The 16776-nt window shown below is 40.3% G+C and overlaps 1 protein-coding gene across 6 annotated transcripts in view; it reads left to right on the top strand.

Moving 5' to 3' along the window:
* SYT14 (synaptotagmin 14) overlaps positions 1-7901 on the top strand; it is a gene marked incomplete at its 5' end in the record, with an annotated part of 74110 nt that extends 66209 nt beyond the window's left edge. For 4 of the 6 annotated variants that reach the window (XM_081854670.1, XM_081854668.1, XM_081854666.1 and 1 more), the window contains 3 exons: positions 2525-2714; positions 5843-5899; positions 7077-7901. In XM_081854670.1, coding sequence (XP_081710796.1) covers positions 2525-2714; positions 5843-5899; positions 7077-7390 — 561 coding nt within the window. In that variant the 3' untranslated portion in view covers positions 7391-7901. The remainder of the gene's footprint in view (positions 1-2524; positions 2715-5842; positions 5900-7076) is intronic. The other 2 variants (XM_081854667.1, XM_081854665.1) reach the window with 1 other exon arrangement.
* Between the last annotated feature and the right edge of the window lie 8875 nt (positions 7902-16776).

The following is a 16776-nucleotide window of genomic DNA, read 5'->3' as shown; positions in this document are numbered from 1 at the left end:
GTCAACCTGGGAAGCATGTAGAATTGTAGAAATAAAGTAAGTTACCCTTTCAGTGCAAAAACAGGAACATTCCTGTTCAAGATAACCTTTTCTAAGAAGCCAGAAGCTTTTCTTTTAGGAATCCTAGGTGCAAAGATTCCAAATGACCAGAAGAGACTATTTATGTATGTGACTACAGCTGCCCGGACTTTGTTAGGTCAAAGGTGGAAAGAAAATACAACCCCTACCAAGAAAGAATGGCTAGTAGATTCTTTAACATATTGTGCATGCCTACTTCTTCCACTGGAAAAAATGGAGATGTTCTAAATGTGTGCCAGAGATGATAGTTGCATATAAGACAATCCTAGCTTGAGGCACATTCACTTGATACCTGATTCCTGAGAAGGCAGGAGGACACCTCATTGTAGCACTTCTCCACCCCATTAAAGCCTCACACCAGTGTTGAAAAGAGGATATCCTGAGTCACCAAGAAGCCCCATGCTGACGTTTCCAAAAAGTAGAAAAGATCCTTGAACAATCTGGTCCAAATATATTCTTGCTATCTTGGGTAGTTGCCCTCACCTTGGTATTAACCCTGGAAGAGAACATCTGCTTCACACATCCTCTGATACCCAGTTGCACCTGAAGTAGAGGTGACAGAGTGTAGAAGATAAAAGTGGCATCTGGAAAGAAGTGAGAAATAAGAAAGTATATTTACATGGGACACAGGTGTGTTTCTTGGTAGCCAAGAGAAGGCACAAGGAGATGGAGGTCAGGCTATAACTACCTTACCCTTCTTGTCAGAGGTCCAGCTTAACAGGAGTTGCAGGTCTCCAGGGCCCTTACTATTGTTTGAAAAAGAGTTGTTTAGTGAACTTTCCTCAAAAGCAGAGGTGTCTGTTAGGAGAGAAATCCAAGTGGGAAGAGAGGTCTCAGATTTCCTAGTTTTCATGCATGGGATGTGGTTGCTGCCAGAAGAGGTGCCTACAAATGTCTACCACATAGCAAAGATGGACCGACATCTGATATCTTACATCCTGGCTACATTGTTTACTGTCCACTACATTATTTACTGTCCCAAACAAAGGCAAATACAGGGCAGCCATTTTGAGTAGCCAGTGTGGTGTAGTGGTTAAGAGCAGTAGATTCGTAATCTGGTGAACCAGGTTCGCGTCTCCGCCCCTCCACATGCAGCTGCTGGGTGACCTTGGGCTAGTCACACTTCTGTGAAGTCTCTCAGCCCCACTCACCTCACAGTGTTTGTTGTGGGGGAGGAAGGGAAAGGAGAATGTTAGCCGCTTTGAGAATCCTTCGGGTAGTGATAAAGTGGGATATTAAATCCAAACTACTCCTCCTCCTCCTCCTCCTCCTCCTCCTCCTCCTCCTCCTCCTCTTCTTCTTAGCAGCAAACACATGCTTGCAATTGCTTTCTGGAAAAGATTCCTAATTTATATGAACACGAACCAGGGTTTTGAAAAGGCAGGTCCCTGGTGGAGAGTTGTCTCTTCAGTTGAGATGCAATACACCTACATACACATTTCAAAAACATAATTTTACATTTGTGCCTGTGCTTGCTTCCTTGAGTGTTAGATTTGTGCTTGCAGCGATATTTCGTTTACACAATGTGGGGTTATTGGAGAACATTTGCCGGTATCTTGCCGAGTCATTTGAATTGCTTGCTGCTTTGTTGCACCCAACTGATTTGTAGAAGGTTGCACTTGGCTTTCCACCACACTGAGTGTCGCTGATAGACCCTTGCCTGCAGTTATGGGAAACCTGCAGAAACATACCTTTGATTTCCAGCAACCAGATTTATCATACTGCGTTTCTGACTTAAGGCAAGGTAATTCCGGTTCTTTGGGCTGGGATGGTAATGTAATCCTGGCTTAGAATGTATGTGATGAGATTTAATTGTTTTCTGGGGTGGGTGAATTGAGCATCGAATTTCACAGCTTGATATTTTGCCTCGGCTTTGCTCTGAACATGGGGGCCCCTGGAATCTTGCCTTGCTGCATTCTCCTACAGCTGTTATAGAAAGATAGAGGAAACAGCTTCCTGACATTGATCTCTCTGGTAGAAAGTGATCGGGGCTGGTCCTTGGTTTAATGTTGTATGAATGGTGCAGGGACACTGTGTGTCTCTCTGCAGGCGTTGAGCATGGGAATTCATTCTTAGACCAAGAGGGTAGTGAAAACCTTTCTGTGCATGGACTTTCCCTCCTGACCCATAGTTTATCACATGTAGCTCTGTTCGAAGTGCAAAACTGAGCATTTTCCAGCACTTTGAGAACTTGTTATTCCTATTTGTGATACTGGTTCTGTTGGCATAGAAGGTGGCCTTCTTTATATTTTGAGGAAGGTTATATTTCACTCTTATATGTATTGTTCTTTCAGATCCACACCCCCATTTTTTATTTTCATTAAGCTGTCATGTGCTGTTAAGATCAAGTTAGAGTCAAAATCTAGGGAGATATAAATATTGGGAATGGGTTCTTCAGTATCTTGGCTGCATAAAATGCTTGCAAACGCTTTGCTTTTGCTTCTAGGGCTGCGACTCCCAAATGAGCATGTCAGAAATGTCCTGCAGTGAAAGTACCTCCTCCTGTCAGTCTCTGGCACATGGCTCAGCTCCAGAAATCCTCATTGGACTGCTTTATAATGCCACAACTGGAAGACTAGCAGCAGAAGTGATAAAAGGCAGCCACTTCAAAAACCTGGCAGCAAACAGACCACCCAGTGAGTGGAATATATTTTTTTTATCCTAATACTTCTGCACTTGGGGGGATTTCACTGGTGGGGACTTCAATCCTATCATTTAGCTTTATCCAGTCAAACTGAAATACTGCAATCATCAGTTAATCTGTTTCATGTTTTATATTTCCAGTCATTGGGGAAATGGCAGAAATCTAAAATTCAAAATATTAGTTGTGATTTGACAAGATCCTTTTAATTTTTCATGACTGGCTGACTAATAAATTGCCTTTATCATAATGATTCATTGCTAAACTATTAATGCCTCACATCACAGAGCCAATATAAAAAGTTATAATGTATTTTAAAAGTGTGTGCCAATGAATGTTTATGTAAATGTGTTGATGCTACTGCGGTTAAGGATCCTCTTGTAAGAGTTTATCAGTCTGTGAGAGTTTAACTGATACCGACATGTATAATTTAGATTTTATATTCTCATAGTATAATATGATTTATATAATATTTATTCCTGATACCAGATATGAAGAAATGTTGCACACTCTAGAGATAGACAGATAGGAAGACAGTCATACAGTTTGTTCTTGGCTTCCTGCTTCTTCTTTGTATGTGGTACTCAAACAACAAACCTGAGTTCAGACATAATGCTAAGCCAAACCATGGGGTAGCATTGGGTTGGACAGCAGTAGCAAGACCAGGAAGGAGCAAAGTGGCTGTGATTTCTGCTGTGAGTACCCGTGCACTTGAACAGTCATGCTGAGCCATGGTTTGGCTTGCTGTTATGGATAAACTGGGCAAATAAGGGTGCAATCCTAAGAAATTGCAGGCCTCTCACTCCATGGGTGGAGAGGGAGATCTGCAGGCAGAGGAAATCTACCCCAGAGGGAACTTCTGTAACTGGAAGTCTCTTCTGCATCCAGTGTTTCTGCTGTGTTGGTAAGGGAAAGGGGGCATGTCAGGGAAGAATGAAAGAGACATTGGATCCACATGATCTCCCATGCCCCTGGCATGCCCCCAACAATAGATGAAAAGTATGTCTTGGAACTTCCACATATCTTCTCTGCAGTGGCCTGGCCCCCACATACCAACCTAGTCATCACAAGACTGTCAAGGCTCTGTTCTTCCACTGTCCCCACTTTCCTGCCCCCACTAGACTGCTCCACCCCGTAGCCTCAGATGGAGCTAGGAATGTATTTGAACTGGGCATAATTGAGTTCCTTTTGTTCACTTGTCGGAACCAGAATGTGCAAGCGGGCCCAGGAATCAGATGTACATTGTGCTAGCACCCAAATTTAGCCCCTGGGAGCCACGCATATATAAATCAGTAAAGAAAAAAGTAAGCGGTAGAAAACCACAGTGGTAGTCGGAACCTAGGGAAGAGAAAAGACAAACTAGGTACGATACTCAACAACCATTGCTACCAAGATGTTAAGTTGTAAGAACATAAGAAGAGCTTGCTGGATCAGGCCAATAGCCCATCTAGTCCAGCATCCTGTTCGCACAGTGGCCAGCCAGATGTCTGTTGGAAGCCTGCGAGCAGGACCTGAGTGCAACAGCAATCTCCCCTCCTGTTTCCAGCAACTGGTACTCAGAAGTATTACTGCCATGGAGATAGTCGTTGTGGCTAATAGCCATCAATTGCCCTCTCCTCCATGAATTTGTCTAATCCTCTTTTAAAGCTATCTAGGTTGGTGGCTATCTCTGCTGCTGGGGGAGTGAGTTCCGTAGTTTAACTATGTGCTGTGTGAAGAAATACTTTCTTTTATCTGTACTGAATCTTCCAGCATTTGGCTTAATGTCCTTGAGTTCTAGTGTTATGAGAGAGGGAGAAAAACTTTTCTCTATTCACTTCTTCCATGCCATTCATAATTGTATACACTTCTATCTATCCGTTTGGGTTGCTGCAAGCACTATTTTTTTAAAAAAAATTTTAACAGTCTTGAACATCCAAGACAAGAAAAAAAGTTATACGTGTTCTGCCCTATACAGTGGTACCTCGGGTTACAGACGCTTCAGGTTACAGACTCCGCTAACCCAGAAATAGTACCTCGGGTTAAGAACTTTGCTTCAGGATGAGAACAGAAATCGTGTGGTGGTGGCAGCAGGAGGCCCCATTAGCTAAAGTGGTACCTCAGGTTAAGAACAGTTTCAGGTTAAGAAAAGACCTCTAGAACAAATTAAGTTCTTAACCCGAGGTACCACTGTATCTTCTTCCATTTTGTTTGAAGTGGACCCATATTACAGCCATGAGTTTAGGAATCTGGTGCCCTGATCCAGAATCTCCTTGCACATGCAGGTGTTGTGATCCACACACCAAATTTTTCTGTCTGTTCATTGCAGTGTTGGGAACAGATCTAGGCACTAATCTCCACTGTGTTTTTCACTCAGGCTTCCCTGACACTGTAGTTTGAGTAGAAAGCCTATACTTAAAGGAGAGCTTTATGGGTGCATTGAAGCAGCCATTAAGCTTTAGATAGTCTGTAATCACATGATTTTGCACTTTGGTGTAATAATTTATTTCAGATGAATGATGATGTAAAGTAGCATTAAATGTACAAATTAGTGTTGTGGTTGTTGTTTTTTTAAAAAAACAAAACACCCAACAACCAGTGTATTGATCAAAGTAATGTTTAATCCAATTAGCTTTCACCTTATTGTTTGTAATATATACAGGATTCAATTCAGTGACCACTTACCCTTTTGTAATCCCATTGACCTCAAATGAGGCTCCACTAGTTTGAGGTCATTGAACTGATCCTTACTCAAAAAGCTGGAGTTTGCATGAAAAAGAGGATGGTCCGGTAAAGGTGACACTATTATTTCTGTAGTTTTGTAGTGTAATCTTTTGCATGAATCTGTGTGTTCTGTGTTAGAAACACAATAGAAATTAATACTAAAATATCCCATTACTTGAAACAGTGTAATTTTTTTCCCTGTTAAAGATTACACAGTGACCTTACAGAATTCATTTCATTCAATTGTACCTGCCAATCCTTTTGTTTGGTCCCTCTCTCTAAATGGATTTGTTAAGGTTTCATTTTCTTCCACTCTAGTGAATAGTGTTTCCTCTTAAACTTTAACCTTTGATCCTCTCTCACCCAACTATTGACATCTGGTCATTATTTCTTTTACTGCTTTCCACCCCCTGTTGTCAGACGGACTGTTCTGTTGTCTAAAACACTTGATAGGTGGACAGGTTTATATAATACGAGGTGAGTTCCTGTAGAGACTAATTGGATGTTGTCTTTTTCATGCAAAAGAAAGTTGCCAGCAGCAAAGCTCTCCACCACTCACCACCATGTTGGTTTCTGACAATTTACCTTAATTAACTATTTCACTCTTATAATGGAGATAGACCAAATCTCTGACTGGATGATGGTATTTCAAAGATCTGAAAATTAAAATGTGAAGTCTAACGGGTAAGCCAAAAAAGAAGACACAAAAACTGTCTGTTTCTAAATACCGTGAAATACAGATAGGGATGCAGCATGCTGCATTCAGTGGCCGTGAGTGTATTTTCCCAGACAAAGTGGAAAACACTATAATGAAACTGATAGTTTTTGGTGTCAAATGTTGTATTAATGAATTCATGTCCACGATTCAGTAGCTCTGGTGCACAGATAGAGGCTTTCCTGTTCTCTTCTATCAACATTGGAATATATCACCCTGTGCAGATAGGATTTTGGATCGTGGCCTGAATATCTGAGCTATTGTTATAGCATAGTACTTCTTAAAAGCACTATAAAGCAACTGTGCCCAAATAATTTAACAAAACAACACATTGAATATAAAAAATTAGACATGAAGAGAGAGCATTACTCAGATGAGTAAACATCAGCTTGTCAATGCATTTTGTTTTTTGGCATTTTAAATATTCACAAATGAAAGAAAAAACTGACAACCCTTGAACCACATCCATGCAGAGAATTTTTCCCTAGTAAACATTTCATTCTGAGCACCCATGACGTCATCACTGCACTCCACCTCATACATATATTTTTACTTGTAAATTATTTGTTTATTTCATTTCTCTTTTTATCCACCTGTTTACATTATCTGAAAACTCTGAAATGCTTTACAGTGTTGTGGCCAGTTGTAGCTTGCTGAGTGTTAATGCTACACATGTCTGCTTTATGCAAGTGAGCAGGGGGTGAATGGATAGAAGGATTATGAGGTATACCTTTAAGTAAACTTGTTATGTAAGGATAATGCAATTAAGTAAAAGTTGAACGTCAATGTTTACTTCCTTTTTTAAACATGGCTTAAGTTTAGTCAACTATTCAAAATCCAACATGGTATACGCCATAACCTTAAAGATAGACTGGTGTATTTTCGTAGGAGAAATCCTTTGTCTAAAGCATCTTATGCATGACATTGTTTATTTTGTAGATACGTTTGTTAAGCTGACGTTGCTGAATTCTATGGGCCAAGAGATGTCCAAATGCAAGACATCTATCCGAAGAGGGCAACCGAATCCAGTCTACAAAGAGACCTTTATTTTCCAGGTGGCACTGTTTCAGCTTTCTGATGTTACACTCATATTGTCTGTGTACAATAAACGCAGCATGAAACGAAAGGAAATGATAGGCTGGATTTCTTTAGGTTTGAACAGTTCTGGCGAAGAGGAACTACATCACTGGACTGAGATGAAGGAATCCAAAGGACAACAAGTATGTAGGTGGCACTCGTTGTTAGAATCTTAATGAGTAGTTGCGGCTCCACGTAATGTCAGGATTCCACGAGGCTGCCCCGCAGGTGCAACCAAGAGAAAGTGTTGCAGAAGTTACAATTCAACATTCCACTTTTACAGATGCACAAAATGCCATGGAGCAGAATTTACTTTTGCATCTTCAGTTGACACCACTGAGTTCAGGTGACATGCACTGGACGCAGAAGAAAGAGCAATCCCAAGTCCTTATTTTGACGCTTTCAGGATTGTTTTGGTTCACATCTCAGTTTTCCATTTAACGAATAGGTACTTTGTGTAAATCATCTACTATTGCAAAATTCTCTGATTGTGTTTGTTTTCTTAGAGGTGCTATGCTGTGTTATATATGACTTGTCAAGAAGCAGATTTAGAGAGCTGGGGGAGTAGTTAAATAGTGGAACACAAAAATTAGAATGTTGGCACACAGTAGTTGGAACATTGCTTCCCCACCCCCTTAGGAACTTAACATTTCTTTAACGGAGTTTAATTTTGAAGAACAACATGCAGGAACATAGAATCATAGAATCATAGAGTTGGAAGAGACCACAAGGGCCATCGAGTCCAACCCCCTGCCAAGCAGGAAACACCATCAGAGCACTCCTGCATGTTGACTGCTTATCAGATACACAAACAGCTCCTCTGTGGTGCCTGCTTTAGGCTGGGGGTTGTAACTCCAGATTCGCTCCCAAGAGCGGAAGTTGTTAGAATGATGAATCACTGCTAACGGTGTGCATAAACCCATCACAATTCATCCCTGGCAAACACCTTTTTGTGTTGTTTCAGGAGCTTACAGACTTGTTTGACCGGTGGCAGCAGTGAGAGAAAAGAAAAATGTGTGTACACCATGGGAAGGGAAGCCTCTCTCAAAAAACTTTCTGCTCTCTTGAACTATTGTGAGAGTGCCAATTTACCATGCAGGATCCTCTTACGTGTCGTTTCCTTGAATCTGTCAAATCAGGTCTCAATATTTTTGGCATTGATCAAATTGGCTTTGAGTCCACCTCAGGAATAATCTCCACTTTATGTCAAGCAGCGATCATTTTTTTGTTTTACGGATCCCTCACAGGCCTATTTAGACAGTTTGAAAACACAGGATCTAAAGAGCTGCACAACCAATTCAATGCGCCTAAGGGAGCTTTAGACGTGTGTTTCTCAAATAGCAGCCCTCCATGCTTTGAAACTGAGAGGAATTTTCACAGTATGGAGGTCGAGTTTTTTTTTAAAAAAAAGTTTCACTGCATGAACAGAAGCACCAGGACACAACTAAAGTCACCCTATTTCCCCCAGTAGTAGAGCATGGTTGAAATCCTGTATGCAGTTTCTGGCAAGTCTCACTGATACCAGTGGTATTTTTGTTTAGGTAGCAGACTGCAGGACTACAGCTAATAACTTTACTAAAATTTCTTTGTCATTAAATCAGTTGGTCTTTATATGAACCTTGTATTACAAACCTTTGAAAATTCAAAGGTGATAAAATCTAAGGATTAAAACAGCTGGGAATAAGGACTTGGGTAATCTTAGATAATAAATAAGGGAAATAAACCTCTATGACATCTGTCAATTTATTTAACCTCAGCAATGTGTTAATCATAATATAAATCTTGGAAAGGCAGCTTCATGAATTAAGAGATTTGAAGCACAAAGGAAAGTATGACTAGAGTTTTAAAGTTCTTGCAGTAAATTGTTTCACCACTTTCTGTTTCAACTACTGGTAAATTTCAGGGATTCTGTGTGATACTGAAGCTTTCCTTGAGGATGAGGTTGGCATCATGATTAAAAATTAGTACAGTTTAAATAAGCACCTAGAACTTCTATTATGCATATCTGAGGATGGAATCTTTATCTGTTGCAAGTGTTGTCAGAGCTCATGAATTCCTAGTTAAGTGCCAGATTCAGTTAAGATTTCTGGATGAGGTGAGTCTGTGAAAAAAGATTCATGTTTCCTTTATTTATTTAGAGTGAGCTGATTGAGAAAGTGCATATTTATCACTGTTTTCTTCACAATATTTTTGAATGCCGCTAAGTTTGAGATCCAGTTTTTGCATGAATGGATACAAGTGCATCATATGAAATATGTGCAATGTTCCCAGTCTCAAAATTCTTAAGAACCTCCTTAAAAATTCCCAGCTGTTGTCTTGAAATTGTTATTCAGTGCCTTTCATGTTTCACCACTTAAATTTGTAACTGTAATGCGATGCTGAACTGGATGATTTAAGTCTTGATTGATTTAAAGATTTACCAAATGAATTTTCCTTCCTGTGTTGCATGAAGAGTATGGCACACAAAATATAATTTGTTAAAAGAAAACCATTCAGGAACTTTTGCAAACATAAATAATGTTAATAGTTGTTCAGTATAGTATAATCTTTCCAGTTTTGTTTCTTATTGATTTCGCAGTGCATTCTTATACAAGCCTTATTACAAGATTTTTTGTTTCAGAAGTCCTCACTTTACAACTTTTTTGTTAAAATGGAGACACTTGGGATCTACTTGTAGATCTAAGCCTCCAGTTCCAATAAGGCTTACCAGAAAATAAGTACTATAGAACTCATTTAAACTTCTGAGTAAGCATATTTAGGATTGCTCTGTAAGACTTGCACTGTCATAGTGCCTTGAAGATTGGATTATGCATTCATACAGAGAAGGAGCAGACGAATAAACTGTGGCTTCATAACAATATTCCTAATTTTAAAAATGTATTACTTGGTTGGTGATTACGACCTAAGAGATTCCTAATTCACAAAGTTGTCTAATCAGGATTGTACCTCTGCATATTCTTTGCTTTTTAAAGTGCAGTATAGATACAGGTATTGAGTAATTCTGCTAAAAGATAAGATAGACGTGAGCAGAGTATTATTTTTTTATGAACGTTGTTTGTCATATTAACACCTTTGCCCTAATTTTCACATTGGTTGCCTTGTTTGGAAATTACCTAAAGCATTTGATGGGTAAGAAACATTCAAATATTCTTCCATCTTTCTACAGGATTATTGTACAGGTATTAACTGAAAATTCAACTTTTGTACCATAAGACTTTTTAAAAACAACAACAAACATATTTGGGTATGTATTTAGAAAGGCCTAAAGGGAATTCAGCAAGTCACGTTAACATAAGCTCCTATTAATAGAACACTCCTTTTGGTGGTTCTTATTTTTATTTTGTTGTTTGGGATTATCATTACTGTATTAGTTACTAGATCCCCCCCACCCTTCTCTAACTAGCTCAAGGCAACAGATTAATGTCATTTTCAACTGAGTGGGGTCAGATCTCCGTAGTAGAACACTTTGCATAAATGGTGCCCTAGGGTTAATAATTAATATGTTCAGTGACTCCTTTTAGTGCAAGAAATGTCCTAAATGCATAGCAATTTGATGTCGGAAAAAATCATATAAAGTCTGTGTAAATTGCCACGTGCAATAACTGCATAATGTGTTCACAAATTGGAAATGGCATGTACATGTAGTAACACAGGTACAGGTTTTAAAAGACAGTGTATGTGCAGTTTCCAGTTTTGTGCACACAACAAAATAGAGGCTAGTACATGTGAGTTAACAGTTTCTTCCTATATGGTGGAGTAACATGCTTAGGAAAGCAGTATGTGGTTAGCTTTTCCACCACCATGATGCCAGAATATAGTGTGAGCTAGGGCCAACAGATGTATAGCCTTTTCAGTGTAGTTGCTGCCATAACACTGCCTCTCTAAAGCTAGTTCCCATGTTGTACTAGATCACAGAAGCATTTCCCATGCTACCTAACTTTAGTGTGGGAAGTATCTACATGGTCTGATCCAGCCTTCACTAGCCTGATACTTTCCAGATGTTTTGTGCTGGCTAGCGATGATAAGAGCTGTAGTCCAAAATTTCTGGAGGGCAGCAGGTTGGCAAAGGCTGGTCTGCCTTAACAACAGGATATAAATACAAAATATTATCTGGGGCAGGAGAGCCTGCCAGACACAAGCAACTTTGTGACGCAGCTGCACCCAAAATACCATATGGATTGCCCCCATTTTTTTACCCAAACATGGCAATTTTTCATGTGAAAGTACTGTGGGTTGTATCCCAGTCTAGTCCTACTCAGAACTGACCCATTGAAGTTACCGTATTTTTCGCCCTATGGGACACAATTTTTCCCCTCCAAAAATGAAGGGGAAATGTGTGTGCGCCCTATGGGGCGAATGCAGGCTTTTGCTGAAGCTTGGAGAGCGAGAGGCGTCGGTACGCACCGACCCCTCTCGCTCTCCAGCCTTCAGGAAGCTATCCGCAAGCCTGGGGAGCCCGGCGGGAACTTTGCAAGGCTTGTGGATAGCAGCCTGTTCTGGGGGCTGGGTTCCGGGAAAGCTCGGGCTTCCCCCGCCCCCAGCCCCACAAGCAAGCTCCCGGACCCCCAGCCCCTAGGCTAAAAACGAAGCCAGGACAGCGAGCAGGATCCATCCCGCTCGCTGTCATGGCTTCTTTGCTCTTTGGGGCTGGGGGGGGGGAATATTTTTTTTTCTTTATTCCCCCACCCCAAATAAGTGCGTCCTATGGGCCGGTGCGCCCTATAGGGCGAAAAATACGGTAATAGACATGGCTAACTTACTTTCATTAATGTAATGGGTCTACCCTGAGTAGAACTTAATTGGCTACAACCCTCTTTTTCTTTGAGTGCAGAAATTATATCTTGATTTGTATGTTTAGGGAAAGGGCCTTGTGGTGTTGAGGACTCTCGCAAGGGACTGTGTTGCTTCAAGTTCCTGTCTAGCAAGTCACCCAGTGATTAGCAGGGCTCTGTACTGCTTGAGAGCGAGGCATTTTAATGTACTCATTTTGGGTGTCTTGGAAATATTCTTGCTTGATTGCTGTTGGCAAAGGGGCCGTCATGCTTTTCAAACTCTGACTTGGCATATTCTCTGTATCGTTTCCAACTGTTCCAACTGCTTTCTTGCTAATCTGTGGATTATTGCTGAATGCCAGCAAGCCTTTTATGCGAGGGATATGGCTTTTATGGCAGGATTTTGCCTGCAGAAGATCCCCGGTTCAATCAGTGGCATATGTAGTTGAAAGAAACTCGGGTAGCAACGTTGGTGAGGGTCTCTTGTCCAAAACCTTGAATGCCACTGAAGTACTAGGATAGACAGACCAGTGGTTTGACTCAGAAGTGGGAATCAGCCTCATGTGATCAAACTCATTGGGGCTTTTGTTTTTGCTCTTGATTTTAGAAGAACAGAAATTGCATCCTATGGGCAGGGCAAAATAGTGTGGTGCCTGGTTCTTTTTCTGCAGTTGGTTTTACTCACTGTCCATGTTTGGATTCTCTTACATTGTTTTAAATCGTGGTGATTTTTCATTTTTGTTATGCTCAGCCGTCTTGTGTGTTTTACACAAAAAAAACCCTGGACAGGATATTAGTTTTTAAAATAAATGAATAAATGATGCCACTAAAGGCAAGTGACATTAGGCAACCACGGATGCTATGTGAATGACATGTAAAGTATAGTACCCCTTTTAACATGGATGAGTATGATTAAAAATTGCCTGTCTTCATTTTAATATCCTGTTCATCCTTTAGCAGCTTGGAATTTGTCTACTTTAAAGCTAAAAAGAAAGGGAATCGTTTGAGGAACACTTCATTCAAATAGCAGTTATAGAATATCTGTCCTCGTGAAAAGAGAGATTAATTATAGATTCTCTTTTTGGCAAATTGCTCGGTTCAAAGTCTGTAAGGCACTTACCAGGAGTGGGAAGGTAGGAAGCAGCAGATTCACTGCTGCATCTTCAGCTCTACCTGCTGCTGCTGGACACAGGGAAAGGAGTATTTCCTCCTCTGGCTTACTGCTGCTCCAGCTCCAGGGCTGACACAGGATTGGGCCCTTGGGGGATCCATGGGGATTTGGATTCCATCAGTCCATAATCTGTGGTGCCCTGAAATGCCCCACATAACCACTTGCCCAGGCATCTTCGTGGTAGATCCAACCAGCAGACACAAGTATGTGCCACCCTGGCCTCTCCCCCTGCCAACAACATTGTGGGGTTAGGGTGGCAGCCTTAACTCCTGAACAAACCACTGAGAGCACTTGCTTTTGGTTCTATGTTGACTGTGTGTTGTTCTCCCACTTGTTGTGATTTCTATGTGGCAGTCCTTTCATTTTCCTGCTGCAATAGAGAACGCACTTGGGAGGGAGAGTGTTTTATCTGATCTTTAGCAGAGTTCATATTTCTGAATGACAAATTTAAAACTTGCCTTTTGATAAGTTTGGGAACATGTATATCCCTTCAGGACTCTGGATGTTGTGCACACCTAGTTGCTTATGACTAGAACTGGGCTGGGACCTGTTGCATTAAGATAATTTCTCTGTTTGACACTGGCACCACTGCTTATCTTTTGGCCTGCTGCTATTTTAAACCAAGTAGAGAACTCTTATTAATTGCAAGAGGGTTTTCAACCACAGACAGAAATTCTAGGTGTGGATTAATTAGATACTGTGGTGATTTATGTATATATTTAGCCTCCCTTACTATGGGAGCCCTTGGGACATGAGCTGCATAAAAGGCTCTGGCATGAGACCACCTCCATGGCCACCAGACTCTCATTAAAATCAAATAGTGATTAAAAAAACAAAACGTGGTGGCTGGAGACTCAGTGTAATGCTAGAACCCTTTTCTACCATGATGCAGCACAAGGGATCCACCACAGGGTGATTGTGAACACTCACCATGGAGTGAACAGATTATTGTCTCAGTCGATCCTGGAGCTTTATGTCCTGCCTAAAGATTTAATCTTGTCAGTTGCAAGCCTTGTTACCCCAGTAACTGCTAGACATACTTCTCGTGAGCACAACATTTCTCACACATCAGCATGAGAATAGCATCCCTCTGCTTCCCCACAATAATAGAATTGGTAGGTTGGATAGTCCTGTGGACTAGCGCAGGAAATGCACAGCTTCCTAGAGCTTAAAAAAAGAAAAGAAAAACAGCACGATCATCAACGATGATGTTTTCTGCACAGCTTTCTCTGAGCAGTGCAGAGTTTTTCATTCTTTTTCATGATATGCATACCTGCTCCACAAATTTTAAAATCCTCCCTATCAAGTAGGCACATTTAAACACAAAAATTGAAGCTTGCAAAAATTTGGTTGAACTCTAGTATTTGCCTTTTCAAATTTCCCTATATTTTAAAGTTGTACCTTAACATTTAATAAAACGTTACTCAGTACTACCCATGCATATTTACTTGTATTAAGATTCTTTGTTTTAAAAAAAAACAACAACCACCACCCTGAAATTCCCTATAGCAGCAACAAGATTTGGCATGTATCTCTTTAAAGCTCGCGTTAAGGTTTTAACATTCATCAGAGGGGTGAAAAGGAGCCGGGAGTTGTTATTTGGTGAGGTTTTTATATGAAATGTATTGTTTGCAGCTGCGGTTTTTATTTTTTTTAAAAACTAGCGAAGAAAAAGTAAGCAGCAACTTTTCAGTTTGCATGAACATTGTTTCGATCAGCAAATCCAGTCAATTTCTCTGTAACGCAGAGGCTCTAAGCAAATAGTATCAAAATCTCCCCTTTGATGTAAAATCAGAGTTTGTATAACTCCCCATTTAGAAATGGCACAATCAAATTCTTTTGGATACTGTGGCAGATTGTACTACAATGCAGAACAACTTTGTTCTTAGGCTGTGGCTGCCAACGTCCTACCCAAGGTCCTAGTTCCCTAATGCAGTGGTTCCCAAAATTGACAGACCATGCAATTATTTGTCTGCCTGTATCAGCAATTGTAACACACTGTGCTAGAGGCTATATCTTTTCAGTTGTATTTTATTGCTTGTTTTATTTATTATATGTTGTACATATATTACATTGTGTTTGAATTTGAATTCCATAAGAGATAAAAGAAGCAATAAAAAACTTCTGGTGATCTACAGGCCTCAGGTTGGGAACCACTGCCCTAATCTTGCACTGAGTACCTGATGCCTCCCCCCTTTGTTCTTCTGTATGCTGTGCAGCCCAATCCTTACCCCACTTATATCCATGGCCTGACAACCTCCATGGCTACAAAGCAGCTTATGGGTCCAGTCCCACTCACATAGCACCACAGCATGTGCCCCCAGCATCAGCGCCATGGGAAACTTGCCTGCTCTTCCTGCCTTGTCTCGCCTCACCCAGCTGATAGATGCAGACATCAGGTTCAGGCAGCCCAGGTTAATGTACCTGGTACGTCTTTGTAACATTTTAAGCAACTATCTTGTAACTTTGGACATTTAAGAAAATATTTATTAACAATGCAAGTCACAGGCTACGCTTCTGAGGGCAACATCCAATAATGCTTTAAAAATATCATTTTAATAACAATGTGTGATAAATGAAATGTTATTTCCTTTCCTTTTTTAAAATTAAGGCAAGATTCCCCCTTACTGAATTTATGAACTTTCCTACAGAGCTTTCTTAACTATTTTTATAACTTGGATCAAATAATATAAAGTTAGATGCTCCATGAGCAATACTGTATCATAATGGTCCTGACCCATTGTCCTTACTCAGAGACTGATTCTGCAAGGTTTCTTCATGCTGAACCACGCCCTATACATTATATGATTCAGTTGATTTCAATGAGAACCCATTCACAGAATATATACTACCACGCAAAAACAGTGATAGAACTGCACCACTCAGGACCAAATCCATTTTCCACTTCAAGTCAAAGGGATCTCAAAATGTAGTATTAATACGACCAAGAAGGCACATATCTATACATTCAGAAAAACCATGTAGTACATGGTTAGAATTCAGAAACGTTAGAATTCACAAGAGGGTTCATCTAAATGCCCAAAACTTCCTGCCTATAGAAACAATGCACATCAGACAGGATTTTAATCTAGCCATATTTCTGATGTGCAAGTTTTCTATATATAGGGACTTGGATGGCTGAATGTGAATTTTCTCTGCTTTCATTGAAAAACAGCACATTCAGGAGATCTGTACAATGTGCTTTTCTGAATTCCTATATTAGCTCTTAGATTTATGATCCTTGAACTATTTCAAACATATTTATTGGTGATGATAAACTAGTAAGTAATCTTAGAGCATTCACGTAAGCTGTTGTGGCATTATAAACAAAGTGTGTTTATGTGTTCCTTTCACTTGGTTGCAAATTTTTATTGTATTGAGAGATAAACCTGGCCCTGTGATGCTGTAGGTTATGTGAAGAAAGCACATGTCCACCAGATTTTTAAATGTGCGTATTAAAGACTTACTATATTACATATTATTCACATAATTTTCTACTGCTTACATACCACCGATACACTCGGTGCCTTGTTTCTTTGTAGAAAAGCAATATGGAGGACAACTGATGCTATCCTACTCCTTAGTGTCACTGTAATTGTGATTATTCTGGCCACAGGTT

This window comes from Podarcis erhardii (assembly GCF_964252035.2).
Source record: "Podarcis erhardii genome assembly, chromosome: 3".
NCBI classification, from domain to species: domain Eukaryota; kingdom Metazoa; phylum Chordata; class Lepidosauria; order Squamata; family Lacertidae; genus Podarcis; species Podarcis erhardii.
The sequence above is the reverse complement of the archived record's forward strand: the minus strand, read 5'-3'. Positions and strand labels throughout refer to the sequence as shown.